The sequence below is a fragment of the Sinocyclocheilus rhinocerous genome, unplaced genomic scaffold (assembly GCF_001515625.1).
Source record: "Sinocyclocheilus rhinocerous isolate Xijiao unplaced genomic scaffold, SAMN03320098_v1.1 scaffold304, whole genome shotgun sequence".
Taxonomy (NCBI): domain Eukaryota; kingdom Metazoa; phylum Chordata; class Actinopteri; order Cypriniformes; family Cyprinidae; genus Sinocyclocheilus; species Sinocyclocheilus rhinocerous.
In genome coordinates, this window is record NW_015659941.1 from 2,333,278 (window position 1) to 2,345,658 (window position 12,381).

Here is a 12,381-nt window from a genome sequence, read left to right on the forward strand (position 1 = left end):
CCTTTTTTTTTTTTTTTTAAGATTTTTTGACTTTACTAGCATAGGACAGTGTAGAATTGACAGGAAATTAAGTGGGAGGGGAGGCGATTGGAAAAGCATATTAAAAGTGAAATAGTCTTTAAAATATTTTAAATAAAATATTTAAAATAAAATATAAAATAAAACATTTTTAAATTAAATTATTATAACTAACTAAATATAACTATCTTGAAATTTTAATAATAATAACAATACATTAGAAATATATATATATATATATACAACATTTTAATTAAATAATAAATAATTATAATATATGATTAGATTTTTGTCTACTTTTTTGCCAATCCACCGATCAATCATCCTAACGTGATTATCGGCCGATAGTGATCGGTAGCCGATCAATCGGACCACCCCTAATTCTATAGCACACCTGTACATACAATTTATTTTAATTTAAAAAAAAAATGTGTTTATTTATCTATATGGTACATATATGTATTTTATTCACATCTTATTTTTTATTATCTGTGTGTTGTTGTTGTTGTTGTCTCTGTGTACTGGAAACGTGTGACACTAAAACAAATTCCTTGTATGTGCAAACATACTTGGCAATAAAGCTCTTTCTGACTTCTGACTTTTGATGTACTGCACGCAAATATTTGAATCTGAATCTGCATAATAATGCTTTGAATCTGCCATGCTGATATCACTGGCTTGAGGTGCTGTGGTTCTGACCTCACTGACGCTGACGTTGTACCCACGAGGGCTCTGCAGCACGGGAGGGTTATCGTTCACATCCAGAATATTCACCGTGAGCGACACATCTGTGAACCTCGGGGGGGAACCGTTATCTATCGCCCGCACCTGATCCAAACACATTAACAAACACAGGAATCCATGTGGACATCAGTAAACCAACAGACATATACCTCAGAACTAATTATGCAAAGCGTACTATATTTACCTTTACAAGGAAACATGTACAAAGTCACGCAACACACTGTGACCATGTCTGGCTCTGTCTGGAGTGATTAGGCAATCAAAAGACATTTTCTTATTGAAAGTGAGATGCCTACATGTCTACTTCCTAGACGGACAGTGAATTGTCCGTTTTTTATTAGATTTAACTAATTTTTTAATACTTTTATTAATAAATTACACTACCGTTCAAGTTTGGGGTTGTTATAGTATTATTTTTCCTCTTATGCTCACCAAGTCTCTAAAAATATAGTAAAAACAGTAATATTGTTAAAAATTATTACAATTTAAATATCCGTTTTCTATTTGAATATATTGTAAAATGTAATTTATTCCTGTGATGCAAAGCTGAATTTTCAGCATCATTACTCCAGTCTTCAATGTCACGTGTGTCACGATGTCACACACACGAGGGACGAGGAGACGCTGGAGAATGCTTTTAACAGGACTTTATTGGAACCAAGGGAGACGAACACAGGAAGACCTTCACCGGAAGACGTACAACAGCGGACCGAGAAGTAGGGACTGGGAACACTTTAAATACACACAGGAGGAGGGGATCACGAGACACACCTGGGAGCAATGACACATCATGGGGAACACCTGGGACAAATGAACTAAACTAATCAGGGGAGGAACAGGAAACTAATCAAATAAGGGCATGGGAAGGCACATGGGGAGCAGGACACACACAACACATGGAACAGAGTCTGACAACGTGATGCTTCAGAAATCAGTTTAAAATCCTGATTTGCTGCTCAAGAAAGATTTCTTATTATTATGAACGTTGAAATCAGTTTTTCTGCTTAGCCATAATACCATAACACATTTTTTCAGGATGCTTTGATGAATATAAACATGCATTTATTTGAAATATAATTTTTTTTTGTAATAATGTATATGTCTTTACTGCCACCTTTGATCAATTTAATGCAACCATACTAAATAAAAGTATTAATTTCTTGGAAAATACTACTGACACATTTGAACAGCAATGTGTATGTCTAATATAACATGGCTTTTACAAACTAGGGAGCATGCGTACGATATAAAATGCTGTCTAGGAAGTCCCTAGAGTTTTTTATAGAGCCATAGTGTCTGTAGTGTTTCTCTCTCACTTTAAGCAGGTAACGGTCCACGGCTTCACGGTCCAGACGCGCATTCAAGTAAACTTCTCCATATGTATTATTGGCTGTGTTGATCTTAAACACGTCCTGCATGTTCCCCGCGATTAAGGTGAAATTCACCTGAAGGAGACAAGAGTGTGATGGAGGCGGGGTTACAAATGATTGACAACTCACTTGACATTGTTTTGAATATTTCTCTCCCTCACCAGTCCATTTCTTCCAGCGTCTTTGTCCCGCGCCAACACGACCGCAACTCTCTGACCAATTGGTGTGTCTTCTGGAATATCCACCGACAAATCCGAAGTGATGTCAAACTCTGGGCTGTTGTCATTCTCGTCGAGAATGGTGATTGACACCTGTCAAAAGAATAGAGTCATGAAAAATTATATGTTAAAAACTATTTTTCTGGTACAATATTAACATCCGTTGCATTAAAAAGATCTGATGAATAAGAATCACTCACCTTCTACAAATGTGCATCAGGAAGGAAATTAGAAAAAACAACAAGAGAGGTTAAATTACATATTTTTACAGTACATCAAAATCATATTATTATATACATTTCGCATCACAGACATGAAGTTTTAAAGGAAAATGAAAATTTTCTCACCTTGAGGCAATCCAAAATGTAGATAATTTAGTTTATTCAGTGGAACAGATTTGGAGCAATTTAGCATTACATCACTTGCTCAACAATGGTTCCTCTGCAGTGAATGGGTGCCGTCAGAATGAGAGTCCAAACAGCTGATAAAAACATCATAATAATCCACAGAAACTAATCCATTTTTTAAGGTGTTTAAACTTTAAACCGTCGCTTCTGTCTAAAGTATTAATTGCAGCAAGAGTCCATAATCCATAATAATGCTTCATCCAGTGAAAAAAGTCCATCCCCTGTTGTCCGCTCACATCAAAATCCACCAACATATTTGTTTAAAACTGTTTTCTCTTGTAAACAGTACTTGATCTGTGCATATTTCTCTCCTGATTCAGACAAGATGACATGTTTTGACTGGAGAAGGCAATGTTATGGATATAGGACTTGTATTTTGCCTGAAAGGAATGGTTTGAAAACCTTTTAATGATGGATTTGGTTATTACAAACATGCATTCACAAGATGTTCATTGATGGACTGGAGTTGTGTGGATTACTTGTGGATCATTGTGATGTTTTTATCAGCTGTTTGGACTCTCATTCTGACGGCACCCATTCACTGCAGAGGATCCATTGGTGAGCAAGTGATGGAATGCTACATTTCTCCAAATCTGTTCAGATGAGTAAACAAACTCATCTACATCACGGATGGCCTGAGGGTACGTTTTCAGCAAATTTGCATTTTTGGATGAACTATTCCTTTAAAATTTACTTGAATAAACATGATCATCTTGTAAACAATTCAGAATAAGAAACAACTGTGTGTGCTTCTCTACAGTAAGGCTTTAGTGAGTTTGGCCTACAGACTGAACAGATCATAGAGAAACTCATTACCACAGTGGAGTCTCTCTTGGGTCCTCCATCATCGGCCACAACAGTGAGAGTGTATGAATCGCCCTGTTCTCTGTCCAACAGTCCCGTCACAGTAATACGGCCCTGTAGAGCACACAAAGTACTTTATTAGTTTGAACTAAAAATGAACAAAATCTTTGCTATTTGCTTGAATCATTTTCACCAATGTAAGACAATCCAGTGGTTTTGGCCACTTGGTTTATTCACACCAAGCAGGATTTTTCACCGTGTCAAGCTGGTAAAAGAAACCCATTCTAAACCCGTGCTGTGTCATTTTCCCTACTACCTAGCTTCATTTTTTGTTTACCTTGCAAGAAAACTCACTGGTCATTAAGATTTAACTTTTAGGTTCATGTGTTCTTTCCTTATATTTTAGGGCAGACCTAGAATCTACAAAAAAAGTTGTTTTTTCCCCCACACATATTCTACACTGATTTTTGTGAAAAAAAAAAAAACTGGATGGATTTAAGCACAGTAGGTGTGTTAAACAGATGTGAGAGTACTAGTCAAATATTGACATGCTGACTAGTCGATTAGTAAAAATGAGTCATCGTCTGTGCCCTATCACATACAGTATTTTATTTTTGGGTTGCGTTTTCACTTCCTTGCATCACTTCACTGCATCACTCTCGGTGTGAACATGCATTTAGAAAGACATCAAAAATTCACATCTTAAATTTCGGAGGGGCTAGCAATAGCAAACTAGATTTGAAAGCATAAGATCCCACCCTCTCTGCAAATCACTCTCCAAAGCCACGCCTCCCCCAAAACACCTAAACGCAGTGCACAGGCAGACCAGAGGCTAACCAGCGACACGATGAGAGACAATGTTGGTGGAGGGTTGAACGTAACGCTGTCCTACGCCTTCCACAGACGATATAAATACATTAAGACCGCTTAACTTAGTGATTGCTATCGGGATGTGAAGAGACTTTCAACCAGCATAACAAAAACAATTTTATGAACCAAATCACCTACCCTGCTTTTAAAACCACCACACTCATTTCTGATTCTCTTAAAATATAACTTGTCTATTACGTTATATATCGAGTTTTCTCACCGTGACACTGTCAATCTTAAAGAGCGCCAGAGCAGCAGGTGAGGTGTCGGGGTCGAAGCGGTATGTCAGCTGGTTCAGGTTATCAGCCGACTGCGCCTTCACCTGAACCACCTCTGTTCCTGTGGCAATGTTCTCTCTCAGAGATGCTTCGTAACCGGCCGATAGAAAGGCCACGGCTTCGTCCAGTTCATTGAGTAAAGTTACATAGACGGTGCAGTAGCCGCGGTGGAACGGTGGAGACTGATCTGTGGCTGAGATGTTCATTAAATAGCTGGTCTTGGTCTCGTAGTCCAAGTAATCCACAGTGGTTACCAGACCCGTACTCACATCGACCTCAAACTTACGGTCAGAACCAGAGACCAGAGCATACGCTACAGCGCCCCCATCACCTAAAATATGAGAGAAAGCAAAAGGCTGGAATTAGTAAGATTTTTCTTTGTGAAGGAAATAATTTTTTTTATACAGACTAAATCCAGGAGCACATTCTGTACATGACAGACTAAATCCAGAAGAGCTGTGGCAACGTCTCCAAGACGCTTCAAGAAACCTACCTGCAAAGCTACAGTACTGTTAGAAGTTTTAGGCACTTGTGTAAAAATGCTGTAAAATGAGGATGCTGTCAAAAATAATGTCATGAATAGATTTTCTTCATCAATTAACTTCTATTAACTAAATGAAATCAACATTTGGTGTGACCATCCTTTGCATTTAAAGCAGCTTTTGCCCTTGGTGCACTTGAGCATAGTTTCTCAGGGAGCTTTGCAGGTAGGTTTCTTGAAGCATCCGTTCTTCTGGATTGAGTCTGTCTCAGTTTGTTCTGTTTCTTCATGTCATTCCAGACAGACTGGATGATGATGAGATCAGATCTCTGTGTGGAGCACTGGCTGTTGTCAAGACTCCTTGTGCAAATAAAATCTCACTGAATTATTACAGTTAATGGCAAAATGAATGTTTGGAAATGTAAACTGATATTTCCTACCGACACACTACAGCAAAAGATAGAAATAACTGACTTGAAACCATTTTTTAGCTGGTGAAAATACTAGTGTTCTAATAATTTTGGTCACCACTGTATTACTGTTACATTTAACTGCATTTTTTCATGTTTGAAATGAACATTAAAATGTTTATTTATCAATTTAAAAAATGTTAATTATTCATTTATATTTTTAATTACTACGTTGATAATTGATTGCTTGATTTTACTTTCAAGTGGCACTCTTAGTCCTCCAATGTCGTGAGCTAACTATTTCAATGACGATTGTCATTTACAGTGTTGGGGGTAACGCATTACAAGTAACGCGAGTTACGTAATCAGATTACTTTTTTCAAGTAACTAGTAAAGTAACGCATTACTTTTTAATTTACAAGAGAATATCGGAGTTACTTTTTCAAATAAGTAACGCAAGTTACTTTTTTTTTCCAATTTATTGATTGACAGCTCTCCTGTCCCCATGTTGAGAGAAATCAGAAGATGTTACTGTAGATCTAAAACAAATATGAATATGCATTAATTCATCTCACTCACAAAAACTAACGTAACGCATTACTTTCCATAAAAAGTAACTAAGTACCGCAATTAGTTACTTTTTTATGGAGTAACGCAATATTGTAATGCATTACTTTTAAAAGTAACTTTCCCCAACACTGGTCATTTATATACAGTATCTACAGGACTAAACTCTAACATACTGCACTCTAAACCTCAGGCCTGCGAAGACACAGATGGTTGGACGTCTGTCCAGTTTATGACATGCTGGACATCCTCTATGAGGAAGTGAAACAGGGAAGCAGTTACAGACACAAGCAGAAGTGCAACAGAAATGTTGTGATATCGTTTGGCATTAAGAACCAATGGAAAAATACAACACAGCTTGAGCTATGTTAGGTGCATGACACACACCCACTTAAAAAAGGTCAAAATAAATGAGAAGTGTTATGAATACACAATAACAGCACTCACAGATGTTCCTATCAGACAAATTTACCTCCTCAGTGAACTAGTCTGGTCCACAGACACATTCAAAGGTCATGAAGAGAGTGTGTTTGCACAGGCTTGTGGGTTGATTGTGTTGTGTACCTGTGTCGGGGTCTGTAGCTCGGACCACTACCACAGATGTACCGATACCAGCGGTCTCTCTGAGCCCCAGACGATTGTACTGCGACTGAGTGAAGACTGGAGACTCGTCGTTCACGTCCTCCACATACACGATCACCTACAGACAAACTCACAATCACAGTCTGATTCACAACAGACATATACTGCTACACACACATTATATTCAGTACTTGTCTTTAATGATGTTTCAATAAAAATAAAAAAAACACGTTTATAGCTAGATTTAATACAATGTGCAGGCAGTGTTAATTATGTAAAGCAAGCATTGTTTTCGCAACCTTGCATTCAAATTTGAATCTATTCTGATATGCAAAGCACATTTCATCTTTTAATCAGTTCCTGATGGATTAAATCAAGTCCTTTTTTTATCACTGAACATCCCTTTTTACTTGGAAATGTGTCACATTATGAAGCAAAATGGGTTGCAAACGGTAATTTACATGAACTTTAATATAAACCTGTCGAATAAGGGATTTTCTAGGGTATGCTATATTATTTTTCACACACAAACACACCCTGACAGAGCTGCGCATGCTGCCCTGGTCACTGTTGTAGGCCTCCACCTCCAGCACATGAGAGCTGCGCGCCTCTCGGTCCAGAGCCACAGTTCCTCTGCTGATGAGTCCAGACAGACTGTCCACAGTAAACTGACCATTGATGCCTACAGATAGCAAATCACACACACACACACACACACACACACACACACAAACCATACTCTGAAACAGTACATCACATAAAGGCTGAGGTTGAAAACAATAGTGATAATTTATGATTCTTACAGAATTAGTCTCTATTTGTATAAACATGTCACATAGAGTCATATATTTTTTAAAAGGAAAGAAAATTGTTAATATTGTCTGTATTGTGGCAATATTTTTATGACAACTAATCCCATTTTTATGGATGCCAGTTTCTGCCGAATACAGAATAAAAGGTTAAAAAGGCTTTTAATGTCATAATTCAACCTTTTTTCTCACATTTCTGAGAAAAAAGTCTGAATTGTGTGATATAAACAAAGAACAGCGAGATATGACCTCACAATTATAAAAAAACAAATGTCAAAATTCTGTGTGTACATATTGCAAATCTGTGTTTTTTTCTCTGAATTCTAAATTGAGACATTGCACATTTCGCAATTTTTTTTTTCTGACAATTAGTAATTGCACCTTTTTAATCTCACATTTCAGTTTTCTTTTCACAATTTCAAATTTGCATCTCAAAATTCATACTTTTTTCAGAATTTTGAGTTTATATCTCAAAATTTGGATTTTCTTCTGGGAATTATGAGTTTATATCTCCCAGTTCTGAATTATATTTTGCAATTCTGAGAAAAACAGTCAGATTTGTCATACATAAACTCAGAATTGCAAGACAAAAAGTCACAAATACTTTTATTCATTTATTTATTTATTTTAATCTGTGGTTTCCACACATTTTCCCCCAGTGCTTACAGTATGCCACAGATGACTGAAAATGCTCAAAATATGGCTGAAAATACTGAAAATATTCCTATATAAATATATTTCCTTTTTTTTTTTTTTACACTTTTTTTTGTACATTATATAATGCAACAATGTTGGTTAGTTAGTGTAGTGGATTGTTGGAGTGCATCTGATCAAGGCACTGAGGTGTGACATCAGGATATCAGACATCAGAATAAATAGACCTAGTTACCAGAGAGAATCCTGTACAGAACTCTTCCATTCTCCCCCTGATCTGCATCTGTGGCCTGAACCTGCAGACGGACATAAACACACGTAACCACAACACGTACACACGCATGTACTACTAAATAATGAGAGTGAAAGTAACGCTTAACTCACTGCACATCCACACAAGTCTAAACATTAATATAACCACAACACATCTGATACTTTAATAACACACAGTCAAACTCTTAATCACACAGTTACAATTGGACTCTTATTTTCACTTCCACAAGTGAAATGTGTAATTTCTTCATAACTAGCAACACAAAATAAAATGCAGTATGTTTTTTGGCTCAACCAATAACGTGAGTTTGGGGCGGGGCTATCTGATGACCAGTGGAAGACCGATTAAACCTAAAACCTCCTTAACGGCAGTAAAACACACAGTCTGAAATGGCTAGATTTCAAATACCCTAATGAATAGTTATATACTGTATATTATTAACAGTAATTGGAATAAATAATTCCAGTGCATAATATAGTTCATTAGCCCAACTGCTGACTGTTTATGGTTTCTAAGCAATAGCAATTTGTTACATTTAGAATGTTTAATCACAGGTTCCAATATGGCTTGTCCAATCAGAATTCAGAGTCAGGGCTAACTGTTTTATTTATGCAATTGTGTTTGGTGCCACTAGTGGCACAGAAATGAAACACTTCACCTTTAAATGGTCATCATGGCATGACTATCAACACACATGGGCTTGAAAACACATATCAGTCATAAGGGTCAATTTTTCGAAATTGAGATTTATACATCATCTGAAAGCTGAATAAATAAGCTTTCCATTGATGTATGGAATGATGTATGTTGTTATGATAGGACAATATTTGGCCGAGATACAACTATTTGAAAATCTGTAATCTGAGGGTGCAAAAAAATCTAAATATTGAGAAAATCGCCTTTAAAGTTGTTAGCAATGCATATTACTAATCACAAATTAAGTTTTAATATATTTACAGTAGGAAATTTACAAAATATCTTCATGGAACATGATCTTTACTTAATATCCTAATGATTTTTGGCATAAAAGAAAAATCAATAATTTTGACCCATACAATGTATTTTTGGCTACTGCTACAAATATACCCCAGTGACTTAAGACAGGTTTTGTGCTCCAGGGTCACATATACAACTTCAATGATCTCATGAATCCCAGAAACAATGATTAGAAGTTGCTCCTGAATATATTTACACACATAAATTCATCATGTAGAGCAGTAAAGACCATTTAGCACAAACTAAAGACATCTGCATATTAGTCAAATCCTAATGACAGTGAGGAGGACGGCCCCTCCTTCAGACTCATTAGCTTTATAAAAAGACGTGGAGAGGAGAAGAAAGGAGTAGAGGATGAGGAGGAGGAGGAGGAGGGGGAGAGAAAGAAAGCAGGGTCTAGGGGGGTCTCTTGGAGAGAGATGAATAGAACAGGCAGACCGGACCATACCAACACATGGGGGGTTAAAACTTGAGACTGAAAGTTTGGCTCAGAATGGGTGTTTAGTTCAAGAAACACACTGCCATGGTCTGCTGATCGCAAAACACAAAAAGATTGATTTTGAGTCTCTCTGAACGGATATCAGTTGCACATATCCTCATCCTCATCTTCCAGGCGTCTCATTTCCAACACTCTTTGTGACAACGTGATTTGAATCAAGGGGAACTTTGGAAGAGTCAACCACATCTAAAGCTAAAGGTAAAGTTGAACCACAAATTATAATCTCAAAAATAATTGTTATTCGATGAAGCCCTGTTTTTGATGCTGGTGGTCCCAAAGGCATTTTATTTTGCCATGATATCAGTCATGCATTACATGGGACAAGAAGTTATGTTCACATTACTGTATTTTACTAATTCATGGATATGCAGTGTCTAAAATCACAACATAATACAGTAATTGCCACAGAGATTACTATATGGCGGAATGGTGAGTAAAATTGTGGAGATTTTGGATACAACTGTACACATTGTGTACACTATTGTTCAAAAGTTGAAAGAGATTAATACTTTTTTTCAGCAAGGACGCAATAAATGTATCAAAAGTGAAAGTATGTAATTTTAGATTGTTACAAAATTCTATTTCAAATATGATTCTATTTCACATTTATAAATGCTGTTCTTTTGAATTTCTTTCCACAAAAAATGTATGTATCACGGTTTCAACAAAAATATGAATCATCACAACTGTTTTCAACTAATAATTCGTTTCTTAAGTAGCAAATCAGCATATTAGAATGATTTCTGAAGGATCATGTGACATTGAAGACTGGAGCAATGATGCTGAAAATCCAGCTTTAAAATATATCAAATATAAAACAGTTTTTTAAACTAAATTTGAGACAAAAACAATTTCTAACGTGACTGTTCGCATTGAAATATATTTACAAAAAAACACTTTAAATTAGAAAAACAAATTTAAGCTGCCTGCTTCAGCAAAGCCTAACTGTGATGATGTGTGCATAAATACATTTCAGCAGATCCATACAGCGGTAACTAATGAAGTGTTTCACTAACAATAGTTCTCGTCTGAGTGGCCTTTTCAGCCTGTTTGTGGCATTTAAGATGAGGAATAATTTCATGTCTCAATGTGTTTTCACCAAAGCGATAAGTCACACTCTGTGTGCTCAGAATTTAACATGCTGACATTTAGGAGCAGAGAGGCAGAGTAATTGGTGATTTGGGTGCTAGACTGTGCATGTGTGTGTTTCAGATGCAATTTAGCTTGCAAAAAAAATAAAAAAATAAAATAAAATCAACCAGCCACATTTCTCATCTGACTGCTCACTTAGTGGGGCACCAACATTTTTAATGTCAAATGCCATTTCAAATGTGTGTTTATGGGAGCGATGTAGGCAAGAAACATACTGTACTTGATGCAGGCACACAAACACAGATGTGAATGCTTAGCTAATGCATTTACCTCTTTGTATGTAATTAAAAATGTAATTTTACATTACTACCTGCTCCTGGAGGGCCAATGTCCTGCAGAGTTCAGCTCCAACCCACCCAAACATACTCTCCTGGAAGATTCTAGTGATCCTGAAGGCCCTGATAAGCTGGTTTAAATGGGGTTGGAACTAAACTCTGCTGGACTGCAAGACAGGACACCTCTGTGCTACTGTGATGGTGATGGAATTATCTACAACTGTAATTTGCATACACTGTAAAAAAATTACTTCTTAGTGTTTAATTAGTCTGTTTCCAAATTTTGTTTAGAAGCAATGTTGCTTATAATATTAAGAGTGTGAGTGTGTTTAAAGACAATGTATCTTAGTGTATTTTAATAAGTGTATAGTGTATTTTGAGAAAGTGGGAAAAAAAATGCCAGTGCAATACAAAAAACACTCAAACTAAAAACACTTTTACTGAAGACAAGCCTTAATATCATACGCAGTGTGGTTTTTTCAAGTAAATGTATCTTGTTTTAAGGATTTTTTTGATATTTTAGCTGGAAATGTAAACCAAACTGGTGCAGTGCAGCCAGATTCTCTTCCAGCTGTAGTTCGGCCATGACAGTTGTTGATCTACAGGAGAAAGTGACGGTAAAAGGCGATGCTAAGAAACGATGCTGTGAATGCCATGCATATTTGTGTTGTGTTATGAATTGCTGCACGACACATTTCTGAACACAATGCATAAAATTGCAGGTGCAGCTAGAAGTGTTTGTGTTCATGTACTTGTGTGTGTGTGTGTGTGTGTGTGTGCGTTTTTGTGACAAGTGGACATAAATTTGTATATAATGACAAGGGTATGACATAGGTATTACAAGGAGAAGGTGACTTTTCAGGACATTACCCCATGTCCCCACTTTTCAAAACGCATATAAATCACACAGAATGGAGTGTATTGAAAATCTGAAATAGCACAAAGTTTCCTGTGAGGGGTAGGTTTAGGTGTA

At 36.6% G+C, this 12,381-nt stretch overlaps 1 protein-coding gene across 1 annotated transcript in view; it reads right to left on the reverse strand.

Moving 5' to 3' along the window:
- cdh23 (cadherin-related 23) overlaps positions 1 to 12,381 on the reverse strand; it is a 265,137-nt gene that overhangs the window by 37,082 nt on the left and 215,674 nt on the right. The window contains 9 exon segments of the mRNA XM_016533594.1: positions 718 to 846; positions 2,079 to 2,207; positions 2,294 to 2,443; positions 2,551 to 2,553; positions 3,574 to 3,675; positions 4,652 to 5,040; positions 6,732 to 6,867; positions 7,286 to 7,431; positions 8,448 to 8,508. Of these exon segments, the coding sequence (XP_016389080.1) occupies positions 718 to 846; positions 2,079 to 2,207; positions 2,294 to 2,443; positions 2,551 to 2,553; positions 3,574 to 3,675; positions 4,652 to 5,040; positions 6,732 to 6,867; positions 7,286 to 7,431; positions 8,448 to 8,508 (1,245 nt within the window).